The 27,119-nt window shown below is 41.3% G+C and overlaps 1 protein-coding gene across 2 annotated transcripts in view; it reads right to left on the bottom strand.

The window, feature by feature from the left end:
* Window positions 1-24,829, bottom strand: part of DENND1B (DENN domain containing 1B) — a 155,653-nt gene extending 130,824 nt beyond the window's left edge. For both annotated transcript variants that reach the window (XM_054165461.1, XM_054165460.1), the window contains exons 1-2: window positions 24,567-24,829; window positions 21,837-21,901 (exon numbers count right to left, since the gene is read on the bottom strand). In XM_054165461.1, coding sequence (XP_054021436.1) covers window positions 21,837-21,901; window positions 24,567-24,583 — 82 coding nt within the window. In that variant the 5' untranslated portion in view covers window positions 24,584-24,829. The remainder of the gene's footprint in view (window positions 1-21,836; window positions 21,902-24,566) is intronic.
* Window positions 24,830-27,119: the final 2,290 nt, after the last annotated feature.

The following is a 27,119-nucleotide window of genomic DNA, read 5'->3' as shown; positions in this document are numbered from 1 at the left end:
TTTCCATCTTATACCAAATCCATTTTAATATCACTGCTGGGGGGGCAGGGAGGAGAAGGGAAGGGAATAAACTCATCAGTCACCTGATGGAGTAATTCAAAACTTAACCAAACAGGGCTAATGGGTGAGAATTGAATTGAAAACACCTTGACAAAGAAAGCAATTTCTTTTCTTCGCACTCTTCAGAAGCTGTGGGTGATCACTGTAATCGAACCATCAACAGCAAGGGGCCATCTGTCCCAGGGGCTTTCCATGTGAGCAAGAATCAACAACAAAAAATTTTAGACGCTGGCCCACATGCATTAGGCCCCATTTTTTTTATGGCAGGCAGCACGCAGCTGAAAATCAATGTTTTGACATTTGTCACGTACCAATCCTTAAAAGTCAACACTAAACTTTTGATAAGAACAAAACATGAAAAGCAGGTTAAGAGGTTGCTTCCAGCAAGATCAGTGTTATTCCAACAGCTAATAAACCTCTAATCAGCCAAGATCATCACTGTCACAAAGCACTCCTATTTTAGTATCCAATACTCATGTTCAGGAAAAAAAAAAAGAAAGTACAGAAAACCTTTACACTAGCATTTAGCAGCTCCCTCTAGTATCAGTCTGTGCTAATGAAGATATTCCTGTCACTTACCAAACCATCTACACAGAATCTCCAAACCTTAGTTTTTTTTCCACAGAAAACAAAGAAAACAGTAAGAAAGGGTCTCCCAGAAGTTTCCAGGCCAGTGACCACACACAATGCATGCCAAGAGCAAGAGGCTCAGGCTGACCTAGCAAAGGCACCATGGCTTTGGCACCCAATATCCTGGGGGACAGAGACCACACTGATCCCCATCAAGGACCTCCCAGGACAGGAGCACAGGCTCCACAGCACATCTCTCCCAGGGTTTCTTCTGAACTGGGCATGTCACTAAGCATTTTGAAGGGGAAAAACACACAGCAGAAGGCTAACGCAATTTATTTTTTTGGTGTTATCTTATTGGAAAAGACATTGATTTTTTAGTAAAAAACACAGCTGCACCTCTCTGTGCCTTTCTCTCCAACTGCTTCAAAACTCTGGACAGTCACAAAGTACTAATAGAGGGCATCAAGAAAAGAAAAATATTCTGTTCTGGTCAGCTTCATTGTTATTTGTCCCTCTGTGCTTCAGCAGAGCCAGAATGTGGGCCCAGGCAGCAGCACAACACACCAAGAACTAGAAGACACACACTCTGATTTTCAGTCCTGCCAGCTACCTGCTGCATGACCTCAAGCAAGCCATTTCAGGTTCCCAAGTATCACAAGATCTTGGAAAAAATTAATTCTTTTTGATTCAGAACATTTACAGGCAGGGGAAAAAAATAATCCATGAAAGCTCAGATTTAGTAGTTTTGAAGCACAGAACACACATATACACAGGTCAAGTAAAACAACATCATAGGGGTTTCTCACAGGTCAAAACTTCCAGTTATGCACCACAGTAGGTCAGCAAAACAGGAGGTACAAACAGCATCCCAATACACATAAAGGAGCTATAACCAGAATGGTACTGTGTCTTGCTGGTCTGGAGGCAGGAGATCTATGTTTCGGTCTCTCTGAGTTACTCATCCCAAAGCACACTCAATAAATAGAAAATTCTCCAAGACGTTTCTAACTAGCATGTACTTCAGCAATAAATCGGAAGAGTCACTGAAGAGCTACATTTCTCTACTGATTTCCAAAGTACTACTTATTTAGAACAAACTGGGAGGCTGGTATAGATACATTATTTCAATTTACATCCCATTTCATGGTAACTGTAATGGGGTTAGAGTGCAAAACTGTTTTATCTTGTGAAACCTCAGTGCCTGATGCCTTGTTTCATCCAGCACAACTTCTAATAAATCCTGCACAAAACAGTGAAAATTAATTTAGCAGTGTGATAATAATAGACAATATATTTCACTCCAACAGAAAAAGCTGAAGTTCAAAACAACATGCTGCACTCACATGGCCCCTGAGGGGTCAGAACTCAACATATCCTTTGTAAATTAAGCCTTTCCAGAAGGCAAGGTGAGAAGCTGCCTTCGCCCACTGCAGCAGTCTGCATTCAAACTAGCTGTCCTAGAAGTACAGGAAGAGTTACTTCAGTTAAGACACTGGGCCAGGCACAGAGCTACACTGCTGGGTGGAAGCCCAACCCAGGTTCGGCTGCTCTGCTGGCTGGAAAGTGAGGGTATATCAGCCAGGCCGCAGGCTCTGGCTGGTCAGTTGTCCAGTCACAGAGGCAAAACAGCAGCCCTGAGCGTGGTTACTGCCACTCAGAGAAGAGCAATGCAGTATTTGGGGATGGGCAGATAAGGACTATAGGAAGGGAGTATTACAGAAAGACAGGCCAGCCACATGTTTGAACTGAGTACTTCTGCCTCTTAAGTAATAAAAGTCTTAGTTTTACTTTCCAAAATACATTAAAGCAGAAAAAAAGTGAGACAATGTGATGGTTTGAACAACCATCAGGGAAACCATGAGCAGTGCATGTTTAGGTACCAGCTATACAGTAGTCAAAAATATTAGAGAGGCAGAAATAGATATCATTATTATTCATGTGGAAGAACAAGGAATGAATTATTAGTAAATCAACAGCAGCATAAATTAAGGTTACATCTTATCTAAAAATATTGATTTACCAAATAAATCTGATGCTAGTATTTCAGAATTCACCTATAAACCTGCACAGTAACTGCCACAGAATGCACAAGGAGCTGAAATCCATGACGCTGCATGTAGTATTATCTATTATATTACATTAATCTGTAAGAAATTTTTCATCAAAAGACCTCCTCTCAACCATTGCCCTTCTCTCACTGCACAATTTCTGTGTTCAGTGTTTGCCTGAAAGGATTCAATGGTCAGACTCAGTGATCTTAAAGGTCTTTTCCAACCAAAATGATTCTGTGATTTGATGCCATCATGTCTTCTGCATGTTGGAAGGGCTGTAGGCTTACTGGAGTGGTGTATTGCAAATATGCAGGCAGAGAGACTAATTGCATTGTCAGATCTACTTTGAAAACCAATGGCTGAGATTAAATTTGAAATCAATGTTTTCAGCTTAGAATCATGGAATCACAGAATGGTCTGGGTTGGAAGCAAACCTAGTCCAAACCTCTCTGCAGTCAGCAGGGATATCCTCAACTAGATCAGGCTGCCCAGAGCCCTGTCGAGCCTCACTTTTTGAGTATCTCCAGGGATGGGGCCCCAACCACTCCCTGGGCAACCTGTTCCAGTGTTCCACCATGTTCATAGTAAAGAACCTGTTCCTAACATCCAATCTAAATCTCTTCTCCAGATTAAAGCCATTGTCCCTTGTCCTATCACTGCAGGCCTTTGTAAACAGTTTCTCTCCATCCTTCCTGCAGCCCCCTTCAGGTACTGGAAGGCGACTGTTAGGTCTCCCCAGAGCCTCCTCTTCTCCAGGCTGAACACCCCCAGCTCCCTCACCCTGTCCTCATAGCAGAGGTGCTCCAATTCCCTGATCATTTTTGTGGTCCACTCCTGGACCTGCTCCTTCAGGTCCATGTCCTTCCTATATTGAGGGCTCCAGAGCTGGATGCAGTATTCCCGGTGAGGTCTCACCAGAGGAAAGTGGCAGAATCACCTCTCTGGATCTGCTGGCAATGCTTCTTTTGATGCAGCCCAGGATGTGATTTGCCTTCTGGGCTGCAAGTGCACAATGCCTGCTCATGTCCAGCTTCTTGTCCATCAGCACCCCCAAATCCTTTTCCACAGGGCTGCTTTCTATCACCTCATCCCCTACTCTGTATTGATAAGGAGGATTGTTCCAGCTACTGTTCCCTAGATTATTTTTAAGAAAATATTTACTATATATCAGTGATGGAAAACTGATTGGTAAAATATGCTGACTCCTCAAATCTGAAGTTCTCAGATGTTATAATACAATTTTTAGTTATCCTCATATAAAATACGTGAGCAGTGAAACAAGAATGCTTTTTCATATATGTGGATAAAATCTGCTTTATGTGTGGGGAACTGCAGTCCTCCTCTCTAGAAGTTCTGTGCCCAGCAAACTGATCCCATACAACAGATTTGGTGGTACAAAATACCAGCAAATGGAGTACCAACTAAGTCCAGTTTTGAATGCTAGAAAGTCAACACTTTATAAACACTAGATGACACATCTGAATGTGTGGCTAGATGGCTCAGTAGTTACTGATGAGATACCAAATCTTTCATCTCTCAAATATGTTTAGAGACAGCTTTTTTTTTCTTTTCCCCCCTTTTTTTTTCCTTTTCCTTTCTTGTGTCCTTTGCTGATGTTGAGCTTCAGCCAAAATGGGGAAAAAATACGGTTCCACAAAGGTCTCACACTTACTGTATGATAATAAGGAGCACAAGCACCAGTCAGCCCCTCAAAGGGGAGTGAGAAAAGCCAGGATCCAATCACTGAAAGGCTGAGTGACGCGTTGCTGTGAGCCCCAACAAGCTTTCCTGCAAGCACCCATTAGGCAAGTTCTGCTAAAAAAGCCAAGTCTTTGAACAGCATTTTCCAGGAAATAGACACTTCAAGTTTTAAATGCATGACTAATGCTGGGTGCAGTACATTTCTTGGTAGTGGTTTTCTGGCACTATTAATAAGTATTAATGTCTTCTGTTCTACTGCCTGTCTTTCCATGGGCAGCTAGGAGAAAGCAAAAGCTTAGTTACTATGTGGCTGCACAGAAAATGCGTCGGTGAAACTGAAACAACAGAGGAGCACTCCCGAAACTGCCACTAATAAACTAGCATATGTATGTTTGTTCTTATTGCTGGAAATTACCATACAAGAGCATTGGAAAGAAACTAGACAATCTAAGTGTTAGCTTCTCCTGTCCCTGGAGAAATATTCTGAAATACCATTTCTACAATATCAGAAAAAGACCTAAGTTTGGTTTTGTTTATTGATGACTAACTGTTAATTAGGGATATATTTGGCTGTAGTTAAAGTGCCTTTTATGAGCTCCTCTTCAGATAGAAGCCAGTGGCTGTGAACATTTTAACCTCAAATAATTTGATTTTTGGTGGACAGGACAATGGAGAAAATTTACTACGTAACATTTTAAACATATTGAAGCAGTAGAAAACCTTCTAAAAAATTACTGAAAAAAGAATCTCTTTATAAGCTATTGTATCATGAAATAGGAGGGAACTGTGATTGTGACCTCCTTGAAGTGCTGTAATATGTAGTATTGAAAAGATTAAACAAGACTGTGCATTGTTACTACCTTTCTACTGCAGCTGCATTTCAGCTGAGATCCATGTGGAACTTACAACTTTTTGCTGACCTGTAACTTCAAAAAGAAAATTGTTCTGAGATTGATTTGAGGAAGAAATTTACCAAAAACTTCATTAAAACATTGCTAATGTTGCCCAATGCAGCAATGCATTTGCAAGATGTTGTTTTGAGATACTCATCATCCAGGGGAATCCAGTAGATTAACAGTTTAAAAACTACAGGTCATTGTACCCATAGCTCATCAAATCTCCTTAGTTATTGCCTTGTCACTCTTCAAGGAATAGTTGAGAGAGTGGTACCTGCTCTCCTTTCTGTTTTTACTGCTAAGGGTTTGGATGTAAACCTATCCCACCTAAGAAAGCTGGCCAAGCAAAACTGGTAGGTTTCTGTGACTGCTGATGAGTGAATGGTTCCCCATGGCCTGCAGAGAGCAGCTAGGAAACATGGAAGGAAAGTCCCCATGAGCAGTAACTGATTAGACAGGGAACAGATGAAGATTGCACCAGTGTGTATCACCACTGTTCATCTCTGTTTTTAGACGGGAGAATATTGCCAAACACTGTTCTTGGAGTCCAAGGTGCCACACAGATGTGTTAAGATAGTAGTTTATTTGATTTGGTTTTATTGAATAAAAGCTAGGTTAACGTGCAGTGAGTAGTGAGGTTGACTGAAGTCTCGTTAGTGCAGGGTGAAACTTTTGCCATATTCTGAATGCTTTTTTTAGCATTCCAGAGCATCTGGTAGTTGCTTTTAAGAATACCAGATTGATATTGCTTTCTGTGTAAACCAAAGGATTTTTAAATATATTTTAGAGAGCTAAAAATGAAGGGACCCGCTTTGCTTTCTGTTTGCTATCAAAGCCTTCCTGTATATTTAGCAAAGACATAACAAACAAAAGTGCGTGTTTCTATCTTTAAACTGCTCTAAGGTGTCATTCCAAGAGCAAAACAACTGATATATTCAGCCTTTACTAGAACCTTTATTTTGTAGTCAGAATTTTCTGCAGTAGTTTTCAAATATTACTGGAGAGTTATGGTCAGTAGCCTTTTCAAACTTAGCTGCAGGACTTTGTGGTACTTGAAGTGACTCCTATGTTGTACTACAGTTTAAAAACTTAGCCCACTGTGTGTGTTGAACTATTCACAGAATACATTGGGTTGAAGGGACCCTCAAAGGTCATCTTGTCCAACCACCCTCTAGTGATTAGAAACATCTCCAACTCAGTCAGGCTGCCCACAGCCTGATCTTGAATGTTTTCAGGGACAGTAACTCTTCATTTATCTGTCAGTGTTAAGGAGGAGTTTAGATGTACATTTGTGTGTAATCTGTGGTGCTTCTAGGATGGTGCATATTGCATAATTGTTTAGATGTTAATTTGCTTATGCGCTTGTGGATGAGGAGTGAAAAACAATTTGGGTAATTCTGTCTCTTTAAGAAAAAAAACATAATGGTAAACAGTATAGATATAGATGGCAAACAATGGATATTGGTGAAGAGGAGGACAAAGCAGATAAACAAGTTGTCTTTGCAGGGCAGTTCTTCAATATGTGTTTTGTGTATTTGGTTTATATATATAAAAAATGAGATTTTAGTATCTTGCTCAGTAGATTAATGAAGTATCCCCTTGTCAGAGTGCAGCTGCTTCCTCATTTTGCTGTCTTCTCATTTTTTATTTTAATTTTGGCACAAATGTATGTGGGAGGAAGTTGCAACTGCAGGAGATGCTCTGTAATTTGAAGAACAACAGAAATGTATTCTCAAATTAGACTCTGTGTTTGAAAAATTATCTTTAAACAGTTCTGTGCAGATGAAAGCTGTGGCTTCTCATCATCAGAACAAGTAAAGATTCTGGTCTCCAAAAGCCTCAGGCATTCTTTTTGCCTGCATGACCACTGCTCTGTCCTTCCTCTTTGCAAATGAAAGGGGATTGGCCTCATCAGGGAAGGGTTTGGAGGGCTGCCCACCCCTGGACCTGCTCCTTGTGGTCAGATTTAGGTTTGTGTTGTGCTTATTTATTTTTTTTAAATTTTCCTAGCCTGCTTGTAGATTTTTTTCCTTAAGATGAAAGAATATATTTTTATTAATATTCAGCCACTTTCTTGCCACTGTGCATTATTTATGCTATAGAAATGCAGGTGTTGCATAGAAGCAAAACAAACATCCTTGCAGTGGTTTGGTTTTGTTGGTGTGGTTGTTCCCTGCCCACCCCCCTCCCCCACCCCATTTTAGATGTGAAGTGATACTGAGCACATACATGTCTTGCTCCATACAGCAAAGCATAAAATTATTTCCATTGCCTAACTTAGGTTATTTTAATTGCTGAATATAGTTGGGACAGTGGGCAATGCTAATGTTGTGCTTTCAATTAGTTCTGGCAGATGCACTCTTTGCCTGTGCCTTGAGCTTTGCTTTAGTGTGTCCTTAGCGACTATAAAGCTTCTGCAGATAGCAGAATGCTAGGTGCTCAGGCATAATTTAATAATGTGTGCGTTATTTTAAAGACACACATAAGCAGTAGCTGCTTGCTAATAAAATGCATTTAGTGACCCATGAGCAAATTGATCCCTATGACGATTTAAAGCTTAGGCCTCTAAAAGTTTTTCTCTTATCTTTATGTTAAACAATGGAAAGTTTTACCGTATGTTCAAATAACGTCTTCATCAGGTTCACAACAGGGATACCATAGTTAATTTTCACTTGAGTGCTTTACAGGATTTTCTTTTTGCTGGCTGGTTGGGTGAAAGTCTAGACACTGAGAGATGAGGCATTAGAGGGGCCTCACAATATAGTTATTGTGAATGGTAAGTAGTAGCAGCTTCCTCTGATGTACAGACTCCATGCCCAAACCAGTAGTACAAAGGCATAGCTTTTGTTCACAGGGATAGGGGCTAATCCGAATGCTCCACACTGTGAAAAACCTTTTATGGAAGGGGGAAAAAACTTGCCTTGAAGGTGAGAGGTCAGCAGTTTAACCTCTGACCATAAAACAAGAGACTAGCAAAGAATGGGATGAACAAGGGGGAAAAATACTTCAAGTACTCCATTCTTTGTTTATCAAAAATGGGTCAAGCAAATGAGTGTCAGGAATGCTTACAGGAGTTCTGATGGGACACAGAGGAGTCTGAAGATGTGCTCTGGCAGAGCTGTGCATTGCTAGTTTGGAGCTTGCATAGCTTGCTGTTCTCAAATGCATGATAAGGTGCTACCTAAATGAAAATCTAATCTTTCAGCAACCCTTAAAAGCACAGTTACTCTACTCTTCTCCTCTCCACCCAGACCAGGTCCTTTCTTTTAAACTTTGTTTCTTTGCCTAGATTAATGTCATTTAACATTTTGCCTTTTAACTGTTCCCACTGTTTCTGGGCTGTTTCTTGAAGTTAATCAAAATGCATCGTGGTAATAACCTCCTCACATGCATTCAACAGACCAGTGAGATGGGTCTCTTTTAAAGCCGCAGATCTTTGGGTGGTCAGTGCTATTGTACAACAGCAGGGGAGAGCTGTGTCCAATCTTTGTGCAAAGGGAATATGGAGGCTTTTCCCTGTGATCTCATTTTGGTATTATCAGTGCTGGGAATTTAGTCACAATCCAATTAGAAATGATGGAAGTTATGTTAACTAATAGTTAAGCCTCCTGTATTATTTGGTCCATCCCTTTGGACTAATTGGTTGCACTACTCTTGACTCAGGCTAGCAGAAGATACCAACAGTGATTAATATACCTGGTGTGTTAAAGCTCGGCTCCCTGCCCGGCATACAATTGTTCCTTGTGCCATACTACATCCAGTCCCTGAGAAGTCCTACTCTTCTCCCTCCAGGACTCTCCCAGAATGCAAAAAAACAAAGATGACATAAGGCCTTGCTTGTGCACCTCTGGAAGTTTCATACCTCACTGGACATAGAAGTGTTTTATATATGAGGTAAATTCCTCTTCCTGCTTCACACAAAGGGATTAAAGCTAGGCTTTGTTCTTGACTCTCTTCACATGTCACATCCTCAAATATCTGCTTATGGTTCGACAGCTTTAGGCCCCTTGCACTAAGAGAAGTGATTGGTAACCTGCAGCTTTGCTCAGGCAGCCAGTGACAGGGCTTCTCACCACTTTCAGAAATCTATTTTGATACATGCTTGATTTTGTTTGTGATTGGAAACAGCAGAGCTCCAAACTTTATGCTTCCTCTGAACTTTGACTGAGCTTAATCCTTTGTTTTTCAGTTTAGTAAACACACATCTTTCTTCTTTTTAAGTATAGTAGGGATAAATTCCTCAGAAAGGTGGCACTAAGTATACTTCCATGACCTGATGCATCTTCAAATTCATTCTCTTTACATTCTTTAGAAACTCCCTTGGGTTCACTGATTTCAAAACACACCGTTGCTGGTCTAGGTTTCATATATATTCATAGACCTCAACTGTTTCTCCTAAAGATGCATTTTCTCCTGTTTTCAGAAATGAAAAATAGAGGCAAAAGCTCCAGGTAGTTATTAAATTGCTATCAAGCCATACTCATGATTCAGATCATCCTTTAAGCCTTCCTGTGGTGAACATGCAGCTATGGCAGCAGTGGTGTCTTACTGATTGAGACAAAGAAGGTGTGGGAGGACAGAGCATGGGTGTGAAATGACTAGTAGTGATCAGTGATGTGGGGGTTACGGATAACCTGAGGTTTGTGTAATGGTCTGCACCCAGGAAGAAGCTGGGTGTAGAAGTAGACAGAAAATGAATGCTAGAATCTACTGTAAAGAAAATCCTCAGAAACACTGATGAACAACATATAAATATGATGGGCTAGTTAAACTTTATTTATTTATTTATTTATTTATTTCAAATGTGGTTTCTTTGGTTTCCAAGATGCATTTTTGTCTTGTAATGGATCAGTATCACTCCATTACAGGAATACTGATTTAAGATAACATGCAGCATACACTATAATTTCTTTTTGTTTCACATACAAGACATGACTTCTAATATTCCCATGAAATAGATCAATGGAATACGTACTGATGAGACTCAAGAAGAAGAATTGAGGGTTTGGATCATTAACCAAGAGAAAGGCATTTTCTCACTTTCTGTATCACTTAACTGTTTCAGCATTTATCTCAAATTAGGCAAATTGTATCTCTTTCATGATTTGCATTGTGTTCTGACTCACAAGTGGAAAGCTTCTATATTAAGTGCTATGATAAACAATATACAGTGTTCTACATAGCCAAAGCAACATTAACTAAGTATCAGTTGAAAGGAGAACAACAAAAATAAAAAATAGGAGAAAACACCAAAAATCACTGTGGTCTCACTGCACACGAAGCACTTCAAAATGCCACTTTGTTTGCAACTATTTTTATGCTGTTCTGGCACTGTCTGTCCTAGCCAGGCCTTTAGTCTTGCTCACTGAGCAATTAATATTTCAAGACGTGCTGACAATTAACATGTCCTGGTCATGCGCAGATGAATGATTTCTAGGGTTAGAACAGACAGGAGCAGAACTCCAACAGCAGAAGTATCCTAGTAGCTGTATGTGGGTATCAAGTTTCCCTGTTACATTAAGCTATAAGGTGGAGTATACATGGTGAGACACAAGGCAAACAATGCACTTTTTATAGCCAATGCACCAGTTTATAAAATTCTATTAGGTTTTTAAGATGCAATGCAAGCAAGTCTGATTTGGCTCCATACACAGACCAGTCATGTTCTCAGCAGGAATCCAGAAGAACTGCCTGTATGATGAGGACGTATTTGTTTCACACAGATTTCACTCTAAATCCATGTTACAAACAACCACAATGAGTGCCTCTGCAGCTGTCCTAAATTGAATTCTTTTCAGACTCTCTTTTACTGAAGTCATTAAAGAGCATACTAACAGGTGAGTGCACAGACCATTCTGCAATCCCAGGCTGCAACTTACTGAAGTGACTGCAAACACAGCCAAGTTTTTGTCCTGGATACTTCTGTGTTCCTTTAGATTGGCTACTGAGCATTTGAAAACTTGGACAGTGTATGAAGTAAAGCCACTGATCACCAGAAAGCCAAAATTTCTACTGGGTATTCCTTCTGCAGAGAACATCTTATAACAATGTATCTTCCTTTGCACACAAATCACCAGAGTATTTTTCAGTTTATGAGAGTCACACAATCACACAATCAACCAGGTTGGAAAAGACCTCAGAGATCATCAAGTCCAACCTATTACCTAACACCTCCTGACAACTAAACCATGACCCCAAATGCCACACCAAGCAATGACAGAAAGGATCAGCAACCACAACACTAAGGTAAAGAGAATCCATACAGATGAGTTCTACAAGACCAAATGCTGTTACCAAAAGTGGGGTTTTGTGGGAATTGCGGGGGGGGGAAGCATTGTTTCAGAGCTGAGACACCTTCAGTTCCATGTTAGGAGAGGCAGACAAGCCTATAGATTGAACTGAAGTCGTTTAGGGATGAATCCCAAGTAGAAGTAAATGTAAGCATGTACTTAGATTGTATGACACACAGCCAATCTCAGAAACTAGAGTGGGTTTACTCAGACACACCAATAAAAAATGCCTGATTAAAACTGCAACTCAACGCTCAGAACCTCACCTAACTCAGTTTCCAGCGTCAGAAGGCTACACCTGTCCTGGCACACAATCACTGTCATCACAGCTGCCCGTGACGTGGCAGGAAAACGTCATTAATTTCAGATAAAGAAGTAAGCCATTCGTCTGCTGCTGGGAAATAAAGTCTTTTCTATTTATCTGGCAATATTCTTAGTAGGGAGAAGATACCTAGAACACAACGACAAGCCAAATTCTGTCCTGGACACAAAGGTTTTCAGAAATTCCCATGTTGTGTCACAATATCATTAACCATTATCAGGTCTATGAACCTATCACAAATATGTTCTTTCGAATTTTGAGTGCACAAAGTAGAAATGTAATCTATTTCCAAATGCACAATGCCTCAAATGATCATGGGTGACAGGTATGTTACTTTAGAGTATTAGGGTTTTTTTTCCTTAAGAGCTAAGTTTTACTACCTGAACAGAAAACTAGAAGGCACCAGCAAAACTGTTAAATTCAATTCTTCAAAAAAAAAAAAAAAGCAGGAGCTTAACAAAACCCTAATACGATTTCAACATTCTCAAAGTACCTTGGAAGCCCAAAAGCCATCAGGAACATGGCAGAAGAGAATAAAGACAGCCATAGGGTTGAGGGGGTTTTTCAGTTTCCTGGACTGGCAACACATTTATTTTAAAAACAAACAAACAAACCAACCCACAACACAACTGAACTTAATGCTCAGAGACTAAACAACAGCCTATACTACTTTGCATGGCATGAGAATCCCACCAGCTCCTCCTTATCGGACCCTGGTGAGAAACATTTCCTGTCAGCTCCAGAAGCAGCCCCACCAGCCGAATGACTGTACCAACACAGCAAACTTGCCAGGTGCTGCCAGAAGCAGGAAGGATGCTTACCTCCCATGCTGATTTTAGTGGTGCTAGCTATTTGAAGCATAACACAAACAGTTTAGGAGCTAAATGACCTCCAAAGGGAAAGGATGCACAAATTATTAGCAAGGCTAAATCACACTGTTTCCCTCTTGTCACTCTACAGACACAGTGGTTTAACTCCATTACTTCAAACGCATTACAGGTAGGTTTACAATTGTCACACAACCCTTTTCTTCTACCTCTATGTTGCTACATTTTCTGACTTTACATTTGAACAGAACATAAATGCATTATCTGGAACACAAAACACGCTTTTACACTTGCTTTTCATATTGCATCTCTAAAATCCATTCTTCAAGAATGCAACTTCATTCCTGGAAAGAGTTGCCTTGAAGTGTTAAGCATTCCTTTGCAACTCTTGAGGAAAATGATGCTGCTCCTTATAGCCCTTATCAGCACAGCTTCCCTGTGTCAAGTGCAGCTCTTGAAACACATTAAATTCAACATCTGGCATACAATGTTTAAATACAGAAGACAACACATTTTTGCATTTAGCCTATCCAGTTAACAGAGCAATTGCCTCCTCCAAAAAGTAAACATTTAGCTCCATTTACACAATGAAACCATACCATTACAATATTTTGATGTGTTCTAAAACAGAATCAACAAATAAAACCCTTCATGTGAACAGAATGTGAAGTCAAATGAATAGGAATTTCTTGTTCTCTATTAGAAGGTAAGCAGAAGTATTAATCATTCTTTGTCACTCTTTCCCATTTGGAGTTTAAAGGAAAATGCAATGGCAAAACAGCTATGACAAAATACCTTATGATGATTATACCTCCATAATGATTACAACTTGGCATTAACTAAGAAAGTTTGCAAAATATGTCCTGAAGTAAACAAAAAACCCCTAATTTTTATGCTGTTTTCAGCTGTGAGCTTATAATTTTAGCTAGGTTTTAATCTACCTATTCACTCAAATATACAAAGAAAACAGAATATGATTCAAATTCTAGGAAATGTAATCTAAGAGACTTGTTCAAGCCTTATTTATAATTAAGGATTTACTACTTAGACAGTATCTTCCAAACATGGATTAAGAATTTTGCAAAGGAAGACAGTATGCCTGGAAACTGCTGCCTTGGCTTTCCCAGCTCAGGAAGTGCAGATACCACACCCAAAACCTTGTTCAAGCCTTTTTTTTCCCCTCTCACCACTTCTGCTTTTTCTCTTCTCTTTTCCATATAAAGCTCAGTATTAAGTTTTAATCTCTTCCCTTAAACCAGAATCACAAAACATAAGAAACCATTGTGGACTCAAAATTTTTCAGTTCTAAACATACAGCTACAGTTCCAAGATGTATGGATAAATGTCAAATGCAAATGGAAGTTAATGTCCTCAGCATTTTAGTACTTTATCTGCCAGTCACATAGAACCTTGCATCCTAAGTATGTGCCTGTAAAACATCATGGTTTCACCTGGATCTTGATCAACGTCAGCCTACCACAAAAAAATAACAGACTGACACATTAGCTGCAAAGCAGAGCTATGCTCAGGTTACTCTTAGTACACAGAATTATTTTAAGGAATAAGAAGAGCAACTTATTTAGACTTCAGAAGGTTTCAAGCCTTTCATGAACAGTTATGCAATCCTTTCCCTTTGTAGCCCTGATGTTTTATTTTCTTTACAAACAGAAGTATCTATCTCAACAGTTAGATGATTAGTACATCTGTATGTAACTGCATCCTCAGATAACATCACCACTGGTAGATGAAAACAAATTAAAAGGACTGCTTCTGTGAACCACACAGGAAACTCTACACTTCAGCCTCTTCAAGTCAGTACTAGAGAGAGAAGTGCCTGATGGCTTTGCAAAGAGCATTTTAAATCTTGAAAGTTTAACCAGTTTTCAAAGCTTTTTAAGCAGATTTTAAATCCTCCATACATGAAAGGCAAGCCACTAAACTACCCATGAAGAGAGCTAACAGCATAACATATCTCCTTAAAGAACGATAAACCTTTGTGTAAGATGGACTGTTCAGTGTGTGGGAGGGCAGAAGCATGCTGACATTAGATCAGAAAAATATGCAAACTCTTTAACACTTCTGAATGCAAGCAATTTAAAAGCCTGCAAACTATCCCCCAGGCAGCCATCTCAAACAGTTCAGTACTAAAACTAAACTAAAATTACATTTGAAAAAAAAGCACAAGAACGTCAGCTCTCATACTGGCTGCCTACATTACATGATGCAGGTTGCAGGTTTCAGCTTTTATTTAGTTGAATTAATGCTAGTTTGTCCATGCTACTGGATTTTACACAAAATTATTTTTGTAACAAGGTAGTATCTTTATTAAACACAACAATTTTCTCCCTTTCAGTGTCACTGCCCAAATCCCCATTACTCTGCTGAAAGTAGCATATGGCATTATATGAAGGGGGAAAAAAAAAAAGACACAGTCAGGCAAATGTCTGTAGGGAATAATTCATCTCTACCAGCACTGATACCACAGTGCCTGCCCCCACATTACTACAGCTGGAATCCCAGGAGTAGAGAAGAGCCTGCCACTCCTACCAGGACTGTCCTCTGGCTGCTGGGGAGTAGGGTCATCCTTTCCCACCAAGGTCTCTTCCCCTCAGTGAAGAATGCAGGGGAGATAGGAGAAAGGGCTTCCTTGACCTATTCCTCCAGCAGCTCTCACCCTTCTCCCTCCTACAGACACATATCTGCACCCACCTCCAAATTACATATGCATCCAAGAATTTCTGTAGGCTGGCTAAAAAAAAAAAAAAAAATCAGAAAATGAGGCACTTAAAAGCAGTAACATTTTCCTTCATGTTTTGGCAACTGTAAAGAGAAGCTGAAAGCTGGAGTGACTGCCCTCCATTTCTCAGTCTCTGAAAGGGAAAGGTAAAAAAGCATTAATGCCAACCTTTATCTTAGATGCTAAATCACAGTTGCCTTTGTTTTTGTTGTTCGAAGTTCTCCAACGCCTACTCTTTGCTAGTGACAATCCAAGCACACAGAAGACATTGTTCATATCCTGAGAAGCTTCCCAACTAAATGAAAGCAATTTAACTATAATGAAAACATTCATTTAGATACAATTGGAGGATTTAAAGTTACACAAAATACTATAATTTATCAAGGATTTGCAGGTGTGCTTGGTGCTCATACGCAAGAGTCAAACTCTGGCTTACATTCCTTGGTTTTGTCAAAAAAGGATGACCATGATGCACTTCCTGTCTTTGCCCTCAAAATGTTTACATAACCTTCAACAAAAGACTGTGAAATATTCTGCTCCTCACCAATCAATAATCCTGTAGAGACACCAGGCCAGATTAAATATCATCTTCCAAGCTCTTTAGGTACAATCACTTGAAAATTTCTCAACAGGAAAACCAAGAAAGCATGATAGAGAAATAGCACTTGTCTAAATAACACCATATGAGTTAATGAGAGGCGGGATAAAGCTTGATGAAACTTTACAGGAGCAGGAAAAGAAAGTTGTTGGTTTTGTGGGGATTGTTTACACATAAAAGCTTCATCTTGGACTATAATCATATAAGCCATGCTCTGAAATAGCATTATACAAACTGAAAAGGCAGCTTTAACATTCTGTTGAGAGTAAAATAAATTCTAATTTGGTAACACAGTATTTGAGGCTAAAAATATCAAAACTAAATATGAGACTTGTAAGAAAGAGTATCTAATCCATAGCAATACATGGCTGCTCCACATAACCACCTGAAGAACACAGAGCTCTTTTAAAAGTTAGAGAAATCTAATTTTCTCTAGGCCAGTATTTAGTCAGTATCCTTCCAGTTAAAACCAGCAGGGGAAAAGGCTGGAAGCATATAAGGATTCTATCAAAAGGTTTAATTGCTCTTAAAAAACCCTGTACCTTTCTTCATCTATCACACTGATAGAATTGTCTTTTTTAATCAGGCTCAAGTGATGCTCTGCAAAAAAAAGTATGTCAGAGGAAAACAGTTATCTGATGATCAGCACATTACACCCACAGGTTCAGATCCTGTGGTTAATAAACAGCTCCCTACAGTGAAGGGAAAAAAAAGAAGAAAACAGCTTCAGAAGACTCTTAATTGAAACCCTACTAGAGCTAGACAGGTTGCTCATGGGCAGAACTACCAACTGCATTAAACTTTATTCAGAACTATAACCTTCCTGGAACTACACTACAAACCATAATCAAATTTCATGCAAAGAATTTTGCATTTCTAGCCTAATTCCTAGACTTAATACATACAGTTCTTAACTCCTCCAACTACACAACTAAATTGGTTTTCACAGCTTTTCCTGGGAAATTTAAAGATCTTTTCCAGCCTTGATGATTCTATGATTACCATGGATCTAGGCAGAAGGCTTCCTAGCATTAAAGGGGTAAAAGAGACAAAGCAATCAAATTTCAAGCCCTGTTCAAAAAAATTATTCTTTGCTTGAACAGAACATTTTGGAGGGTTTTCAAATAAAACTTGAGCACTCAGAACTAAAGCAATCCTAGACCCAAACCATGGTATTCAGTGGCTGAATTTCCTGGATCTGCCTGTACACTCTGTAGTCTTTTGGTTGCTTTTCATATGTGATACTAACAAAGGAAGGCGTAGAAAACAGCACTTCTAACCACACAAACTGAAACCAATTTGAGTCATCTTCTTGGGAAACCATTGGCAGAAATGCTGAAGACCTCAGGTTCACAGAAGTTGCTGCAGATTGCCCTTTCTACTGGAAGCTGCTGTATTTGCACTGCCTTTTGAGTCTGCAAACCACATTTAGTAAAATCAACAGAAGATGTACAGTTTACAGTGTGACTTAAACGTGCAACTTTATCTTTGCACATTTAACCCCAATATAGAGTGCAGCCATATATGTGTGCATACAGTATGGGTATATCTTCGTACAGGTATAGCTACATAGATACATGTACCCTATTAAACAAAGGTTACATAGTGCTACTATTTCAGGCATGTCCTGTGGAAGAGTTCAGAAACATCAGCTTTCCAGAAATTCAGTTTACTCTTCATGATGGGAGGACCTGGACAGAAAAAAAAAGGGAAAAACAGGCGGGGGGGGGAAGAAAAAATTGCAGACTGTTTTGATAGCCAACTTCCAGGCTCACACACATCTTACAGCCCCAAGTGCAGTTTAATGTTCAAGAGACAACAGAGTGCCAGGAGAAGAGTAAAGTTGCTGCAGGTGCATCTGTCTTGTAATCTTGAACCAGCAGGCTCACATAAGGCTATGCACCCAGGACAACAGCACATTATTCCCCATAACTAGAAAGGATAAATCAGTCCAAAGCAGATGAAGAAAAGAAAAAAAAAATTCCATCTTTGTACCCTACAGCTAAAGAGCAACACTCATCCTTAAAATAACACAACACTTTTGATAATACTAATTTCTGTTATCAAGTTGTCCTCTGGATCTGTATGTGAAAAATCTAATACAAAAGGCCATCTGATTATGGTAAAATTGGCACACATTTTTGCTACTTCTTTTGTTTGCTTGTTCGTGAAAGAGTGGCACAGGAAAGAACCACGAAAATCTGCAACTGCCTGGGAGGCAATGTAAAACCTTTTGCTACAAGGTGCTACTGACACTGCAAGCCAAATTCACAGTTAACGAATACTGAGGTCTCAGAATAACTTAGCACTCCTGTCTCAGTTGCTTAGCTAACTCTCAAGAATAAACGTTAATTCATCTCAAATTCATCTCATTTGCAAGAAGCAGGTTATGAAATCTGAAATTAAATGAATTAAATGGAATTAGACAGTTGTCACAATAACCAGTTACTAGGTTTCAACATATTGCGGTAATTGATGCTTACCATCTTGACCATGATGGAAGTGCTGGCTACAATCTGATTTTGGTCCTAAAGGTTTATATTAACCTACATAAAACCTCCAAAGTGTCTAAGCAGAAAACAATGTTGGAAATCATTAGTGGAATGACTTAAGAACAAATTTCGTATTACATATAAACCTTGTTGCATTTGGTTATCTGTGATCCTTTGTAGCTGGAAGAGCCCTAGGACATTGTCAGATTTGCAAAATTAATATTCCCCCAGAGTTGTGCTATAATTAAGAATTTATCTAACAATAATTCTCCAACAGCATAGTAATTTTTCTTGATGTCACACTGCCTGTACACAGCATCCTCATAAAACCACCAACTTACCAACAACTACACATGCAATAGGGCTACCTCAGTTTCTGTTTGTTAGAATAGTTAGATGTTGCCACAGGGAAATTAAAATGTGGGAGAACACAAGCTACAGCAAAGCTTGAAAGGGAAAAACTTAAAAATACATGGGTCATTAAGGTCTTTCTCTCTCCTATGTCAGCTTCTCCTGCTGTTCAATCAGGCAAGAAGATCATAATTTTGAGTCTGTGATATTTCCACGGCAACACTGGTGACAGTGATGTCACAAATTCAGCCCTGACACAGCTTCAGGATCAAGTACAAGGAGCAGATGGGATGCGAGGGAGAAAGCCCCTATTTAAACACAAATCTCTTTCATAAGACAGAAAGAGGCAGGAGCAAAGAAACAGGTGAATGGATCATGTTTTCAAGTATGATATATTCAAAAGATTATCCTAGCATGAAAATCTATTTAAAGGCAAGACCTACAATACAGGGTTACTGTCAAATTTGTTAGACCTTATAATAAACCAATCTTGAAAGCTCCCTGTTTAGCATGACAAGCGTTGTGCTCCATTTCTGAAGTGGTGGTGAAGACAATACACTTCCATTCCTTATGAATCTCCTTTAAATAACTTTAACATTCAGATACATTCATTTGAAACATCACTGTGCTCATAATACCACATGTAAATATGATGTCAAGTGAGTTTGTTATCTAAATAAGATATAATATGAAAGAAATTAAAATGAATCCCAGATGGGTCACTGAGTAGAGCAGGCTGGTAACTGGAACGCTCAGCCAGCACCATCTGATTGGTGAAACGGGACTCTTTTGTGCTGACCTGCAGACTCACACAAGAAAAAAACACAACCTCCAGGTCTGCTAAAACACCCCTCAACTCTTCACCAGTCATATGCCACCGCATCCAGCACTACTCCTATCACATCTCCTTCCTGCCTGTGCCCAACCCAACAACAGCTGAACCCACTCCAGTGAGAAGGGGCAAAGCAAAAAGTGGATGCACCCACTGACAGTCTCCATGGTAACTCAGGTCACAGTTCAAGAAGATTTCTTAAAGACCCTACTCTCCAGAGAGGACAACTGATGAGCAGCATGAAACACCCAAAGGTGGCAAGGGAAGTGACAATGACCAGAATTCAGGCATAGGCAGTCATTCAGACAGCTGCAGGTAACAAAAAGTGGTTTCTCATGGAAGTGGAGGCAGAAAGATGTGAAACAAATCATAAGTCAAAAGGGAGATAAAAGGAATTAAAAGGATACAGATGCTTGTTCTAATCACAGAAGGGTGGAAAAAAAATCTACATTTTTCAAGATTTCAAGATGAAGACTTGAAAGGATTATCAACAGTCTAAAAGGATTATCTAGTCTAAAATGTGCAGGTTGACGCTGGGCCTAAGCCAAAACAGGAACAGGCCCCCAGGAAGGGATGTCAGGCAGAGGCAGATACTAAATGCACAAAGCAAGGAGGAATAGATCAGAAATCAAGTAGATAAGCAAAGTTCACAGACATGCTGTCTATGAAATTACTATGGCAAAACCTGCAAAAGAACAGAAGGTAAAGTGTGCCATGATACAAACCACAACAACCACCAGAGATTTGATTCCCTGAACCACAACAGTACCAACAGCAAACTGACAAAACTGGCAATAAACTGAAGGATGCTGGCTGGTGGAAAAGAGAAAACACCCAAGGACTGCACCAGGAACAGAATATCATTCCATAACTAAATGAGCAATCTTATGAAAGGCAGGGAGAAGACAAAAGACAGCATGACACCAGGTACAGAAAAGCTTATTAAAGCCTGTTGATATTGTCAGGAAAAGATCTAAAGAATTATCAGTTAGATTTAGCAAAAAATGGTTTTTATAAGCACAGTAGGCACATGTCCATGACACCATTAACAGAAATGTTAACTGATTTTGGTTTTGTTTTTTTAAATAGTTTGAGACTTATTGAGGGAATAGTTTGAGACTTATTTTCCTTTGCTCAGAAAATAAACTATTTTTGTCACTACCACACTGGTCAAAATTGACATTACACTGATAGAAATCAATTGTTCTGCTAAAATGAAAATTTACACAAAATCAGTATTTTAAGACTTAAGAACTGATGTCACATCCAGATTTTGCAAGTATTTAACACACACAAAAAAAATACTTTTACAGTAACCAAAATGAAAATACAACAATAAGAAAATGACAGCTATGAATTACAGAATTGTCAGGGTGGGAAGGGACCTCAAGGATCACCTAGTTCCAAGCTGCATGCCATGGACAGGGACACCTCACACTAGATCAGGCTGCTCAGAACCACATCCAGCCTAGCCTTAAAAACCTCCAGGGATGAGGCTTCCACCACCTCCCTGGACAACCTATTCCAGGGACTCACCACCCTCATGGTGAAGAACTTCTTCCTAACATCCAACCTAAATCTACCCTTCTAGTTTTGCTCCATTCCCCCTGGTCTTATCACTACCCAATATCCTAAAAAGTCCCTCCCCACAGATTTCTTGTAGGCCCCCTTAAAATACTGGAAAGCCACAATAAGGTCTCCTCAGAGCCTTCTCCTCTCCACACTGAACAGCCCCAACTCTATCAGTCTGTCTCCATAGATGAGGTGCTTCAGCCCTCTGATCATCCCCATGGCCCTTCTCTGGACATGTTCCAGCACATGTGTATCTTTCTTGCAATAGGGGCTCCAGAACTGGACACAGTACTCAAGGTGGGGTCTCACCAGAGTGGAGTAGAGGGGGAGAATCACCTCCCTTGACTTGCTGGCTATTAGTCTATTAATTAACATTAATAAATTTTAAAAGGCAATAAAATATCCATAGTCACTTCCTAATAAAATCCCAATTCAACTGCAATTCAATACATAAGATGATACTGTATCACAAAGCAGATTATTTATTTCCACCCATCACATCTACAAATAAGTATCAAGAGCACAGTATATTACCTTCAGTTTCAGATGCTTGACATTTTACTTTCAGTACCAAATCAAAGGTACGTTCTGGATTTTCCCTAGAAGAAGTAAACACAATTGATTAATCATACGTGCTTCAGATAGTGTTTCTGCCACATTGTATCCTTCTATTTGTACAGCATAAAACATAAATGAGTTTTAAAATGGATTAAAATCCAATTAGAAATTGGGTTAGTTCTAAGGATGAACCAAAAGGTGACATTTTCCTGTACAGCCTTTAAAAAAGAATAAGAAGCAAACCTGTGTGATTTATTGCACTGATAGTGTCACTGCCTCAAACAGCTTTCACGTCACTTTAGCATACCACACCTGACAGCTGGCAAGAAAGTGATACTAAAATCCTTATCACAAAAGCTGAAACGTATTGATGGAGTCGTGGGCAGCCTTTCCTAAAGCTAGGTTTTATTTCTACTTCTTAGGAAGGGCCTATCATTAGATGATTTTAATTTGACAAGCTCAGGTACTGCCCTTCCAACACACACGATTACCACCACATGGCTGAGGAACGCTTCGCATCCTCTTTCACAAGGGACGGATCTTTGGCTTCAGAGGCCGAGCCTCAGGTACGATTCAGCAAGCAAGCAAGCATCAATGCAATAACATGGGACGAACACAACTCCAAACTAGCCTCCATATCTGCACCAGCCATCATGGTCAGCTTCCAGGGATGGCCAACGCCTCTTCTACCTCCTCCGTAAATACACACCTGGTAATAACAAACCGCATATGCCAACAGCAATTAGCACTCAACCTAATCCCAAACTAAGTATTTATTAAAAATAGTTCTAAATGCCATTATTATGACACCCTCTTCTCTCTGCCTACCAAGGATACTGTTATTTATATGAAAAGCAAGTGGTATAACCACACTCATATCAATTATCTATTTAACCTTTCTATGATTGCCCCCCACTCCCCCTCCCAAAAGGCAAATTACAAACAAAAAAATCCAAGATTTTATTCCAGGTTTCTAGAATGCTTCAAGTGAAGCACACAGCAAATTAACACACTGCTGTTTCTTTAAAGTTTTTGAATAAAATCCAAAGGCCAAGCTGGGGAAAGTTTCAGCTGTCACAAATTAATTGATTCAGAACATGCTTTCACTGACCACAGCACCACCATCAACTGAGCTATGCAACTATAATCTAATTCAGGTTACAGAGACATAACCTGCCCATATCCCACTCTTTCTTTGCATTGCATTTTAAGGCATTTAGTTGGAAAAATCCTGTATCTACTGATCTTGTGTGCAGGAGATCAAATTCTGCTCTGAGTTACAACAGCCTAAATCCAGGATATTGGAAAGTTACTCTGGCATTAAAGTCCATCCATTGTTCTTCTGGCAGGCAGGTAGGTTCAGAATGAAACTGATCAGGCTTCGCTTTGTTGAGTCACCTAGGAAAGCGAACCACAGAAGTCCTTCCTTCAAAAGAAGTGACATCTCCCCATCATATTACTGTAGCTCAGGCACTGGGTTTATACTCTCAGGCTATTTACCCCTTCCATTTCTTCCTAAAGCCCAGAGCACACAATGCTGTTTTTTTTATGTGAATCTGTTAAAGTCTTAGAAACATTGAATGAAGACATCTACCTCAACTCCTGGCTGAACTACCCTCACGAAGAAAGCTCTTTGAAGTCACACTGCCTTCTGTCTTTCACTATACCACTCTAAATCTGCTTTTGCAGAAAAATGCTTCTAAGTTTACTCGTCACATCCCACTACACTTAGAAGTGTCAAAAATGTGTCAAACTAAGCTGAGAATTGTCAGACTGTCTCTCATTTCCTTTACAACTACCTCGTAGCAGCCTGCTTATTCATCATATATTTACACAAAGATTTTTGTTAATTCCTGAAGCCCACGGTTAACACCATTTGCTTCCAGTGTCAGCAAGACCAAGTGGCCACTCCTGATAGGTAAGGCTTCATAGCAATGCTTCTAAGCACCTAAAAAATCTCTTTTGCACCTGCCATACCATAATAGCAAAAAGAAAGTTTGCAATTACTGGACAGATTAATGTTACAGACTTCAGCCCACCAGCTGCTGTTGCAGGCAAGGTCGCCGCAGGCAGCGGTACTGCCCAGGCCTGAGGGAGGGCTGGTGACCAAAGCAGGGAGCTGGGCCCGAGGGCTGCGGCCACGCTCTCGCCACGCCGGGTGGGCGCCTCAGAAACAAGCTCCCACCATTTCACAGTCCCCTTCCACCGGCCGCAGGCCAACAGCGTTCAGCCACCGCTCCACCCGCCGCCGCGACCACTCCCCGGCAGGGACGCCTCCGACCCGGCGAGGCCGACGGTCGCAGGAGCTGCGGGAGGACGATGCCGGGGCAGGCGCGCTAGGGCCGCCGGCAGACACGGAGAAGACCAGAGGCAGATGAACGGCCGTGAGCATTGCAGCCGCCTCCTCCCCCTGCTCCGGGCCGGGCGGGGGGCGCCGCCCTGCCGCTGTGCGCGCCCCGCTCCTTTCGCACCGCGGGTCCCGCCTCGCCTCGCCCCGGCTCCGCTGCTGTCACTCAGCGGCCACGGTGCGCCCGGCCCCTCGCACGCTCCCGCCGGGTGGGCTCCCCCTCCCCTCCCTCCCTGCCGCCCAGCAGGCCAGGGCGGCTGTGAGGCCTACTCGCTGCTTGCCCGCTGCAGAGTTCGGCTCGGCCCGCCCGCGCCAGCCCCGCTGCGGCCCCCCGCCGACTAACACACACACACACTCACTTGAACCTGCTGTCCATGATCACATCGCGGGCATCCGGCAGCTGCTCCAACGCCCCTCAGGGAGAAGCGCCCCGCCCGGCAGGGGCGAGGGGGCAGCGCCGGCCCCTCTCCCTTCGGGGGCTGGGGCGGCTCAGCGCTGTGAAGGCGGCGGCGGGCGGCGGCCCATGGCTGCTCCGCTCCCCCGGCTCGGGCCGCGACTGCAGCGGAGCGGCGGCACCGCCTCCTCCCCCCGTCTCTCAGTTCCTGTTGCAGTGGCTCCGGCACCTTCTGGGAACCAGGAAGCTCCGCGGCGGCCTGGGGAGCCGTCGGGGCCGGTGTCACCTGAGCCCCGCGGGGGAGGGCCCGGAGGCGAGCGGCGGAGCGCGGGGCCTGCCCCTGTCAGGGGCGGCGTACGACCCCGGTGCTCTGCGGCAGGTGCGGCAGGACAGGCCTGGGACGGATGTAGCACCTTCCCGGGAGCCGGTCTGAAACCGAGACCGGGCCCGGAGAAAGGGTTTTGCATAGGTGGGGTAGGGCAGCCCATAGGTGCGGCAGCACCGGCAGTGGTCGTGTCTTACGGCACAAACACTATCACCTTCTGCAAAATAAGCTCCTCAGAAAGTGCAGCCGGTGTGTTACCTTACACAACCACTCTTTTACATTCTTCATGTACAGCAGGAAAACGGAGCTTTTCACACTGAAGCTCATAAACGTTAGTTTAACCTGCGGTAATCTGTTCAGCTAAACTCTCTCCCAAACTGCTTTGAGAGGTGGTGCAGTGGAGTGGGGCGCAGGAGTAAGTGCAGCGTCCTGTAAACACGTAAAAGCCTTACATCCTCGAGTGTTTCCAGTGAGTTTGGAAAGGAAGGAAAAATAACACCATCCTTGAGAGGCTTCCAAGTCTCATTCATCTGAGAGGCACCGAGCAGCCGAATTTCCACCTACACCAAGTTTCCCTCACTAGTATAGTATCACTGCCATGAAAAATATGCGTAGAATAGATTTCTGCAGTTCTGGGCCAAAGTAAAAACATTCCTTTCCTCCAGAAACTAATCATCATATCAATAGTTAAATCGAAGACAAACTTTCAAGCCAACTGTTCATTAAACACATAGAACAGCATTAGTGCATTACCAAGCCTGAAAAAATCAAAGGTTTGAAAGTCAGGAAATTACAAATACTGACTTTTCCAAAGTAATATTGTTTTGGCTTCATTACACATCCTACACACCTCACATGATATAGATTAAATAATAATAAAAGGTATAGGTGTGTAGCAAAAATGACTGAACATTGCAGCAGGAACCTTAGCTTTGGGATTTCCTTGGGTTTCAAGTACTTGGCTTCCCAGCCTTCATTTTGCAATAATTCTTGGCTGTGTTTTAACAACCAATATTTGCAACTCCCACTGAAGTAAATGAAATTGCTTGGGGCTTTGTATCCTTAACACATAACCATGAGATTGGTATAGCCAAGAGGTTTTCAGAAAAAGAAGCTAGCAAATGTGTGAGTTTGTGTATTATGAGAGGCTCTTGAAGCAGGCAGCTTTCACTCATCCACTGTTAAGTTCAACTTCTCTGATAGGATGAGTCAGCTAAAGGACCCGGAGAGAGGGAGGGTGGTGCCTGTCCACAGCAATGGGAAGGACAAGGCAGGGGCCCTGCTGCAGCCACCAGAGCTGCTCAGCTGCAGTGCCTGGGGCAGGCTGGATGCATCCCCCACAAAGGGATGCTGCAGAACTGAAAGGGCTTCAGCACCAGCACCCAGTAAAGATGGGTATGTTGGAAAGCATGCATGGAGAGGTAAACCATCGCAATCTTGCCTGTACATCTGCCTCTCTACCTCCCTTCTGCCTTCCATCTCTTTGGAAAGCAAACAGAATTTGAAACTCTCTGCTTAAAAAAAATGGCCAATAATCTAGCAGGAGTGAATTCGGGTCGGGTGATTATCCAAGTATTGAGATGTTTTATTTGTGGAGAAGCTCCATTTGAAGTGTGCCATACAGTGAAAAAAATACAGTGTTTCAGGATTTCACTGAACCTGGATTTTGGATTATATTAAATACTTTATAAGTCTACTGGGAATTGGTTTCTCCCAGTAGTTGCTGATGCTTGCCACTTTTACAGGCAGAAGAGTAGGCTGGTGGCCCATCAGGCTGGTCTGCTCTACAATTCCAACCAGTCTCTAGGATTGGTGTCTATCTTGGCAGATACAAACATTAAGTCCCTTGGAATTTATTTTATTGTAATTGGAGAAAAAACAGGTAAGGTTTCTTTTTCAAAGTAAGTACATGTCTTGTCACTAGAGTAAATTGATGACACAGTAACTAAACCTTTCCTGCCTGGAAGAGCAGGAAGAGTAGAAAAAGTTCACATTTAAAATAGAGGGCATATGAGAGAAAACCCTGTTGAGATGAGACTCACATCTCTCAGAGCTATTATTTCAGTCTCTGTGAAAACTTAAGCAGACATCTGTGCCCAGGTTACACTTAGTTCATGTCTTTAAGACTGTTTTGCAACCACAGCAGCTTTTAATGAAATACAATGTTTCAGGAAAGGTGTTAGTGTTCTAAAA

This window comes from Dryobates pubescens, chromosome 11, assembly GCF_014839835.1.
Source record: "Dryobates pubescens isolate bDryPub1 chromosome 11, bDryPub1.pri, whole genome shotgun sequence".
In the NCBI taxonomy this organism is placed as follows: domain Eukaryota; kingdom Metazoa; phylum Chordata; class Aves; order Piciformes; family Picidae; genus Dryobates; species Dryobates pubescens.
This window is presented reverse-complemented; position numbering and strand designations above follow the sequence as displayed.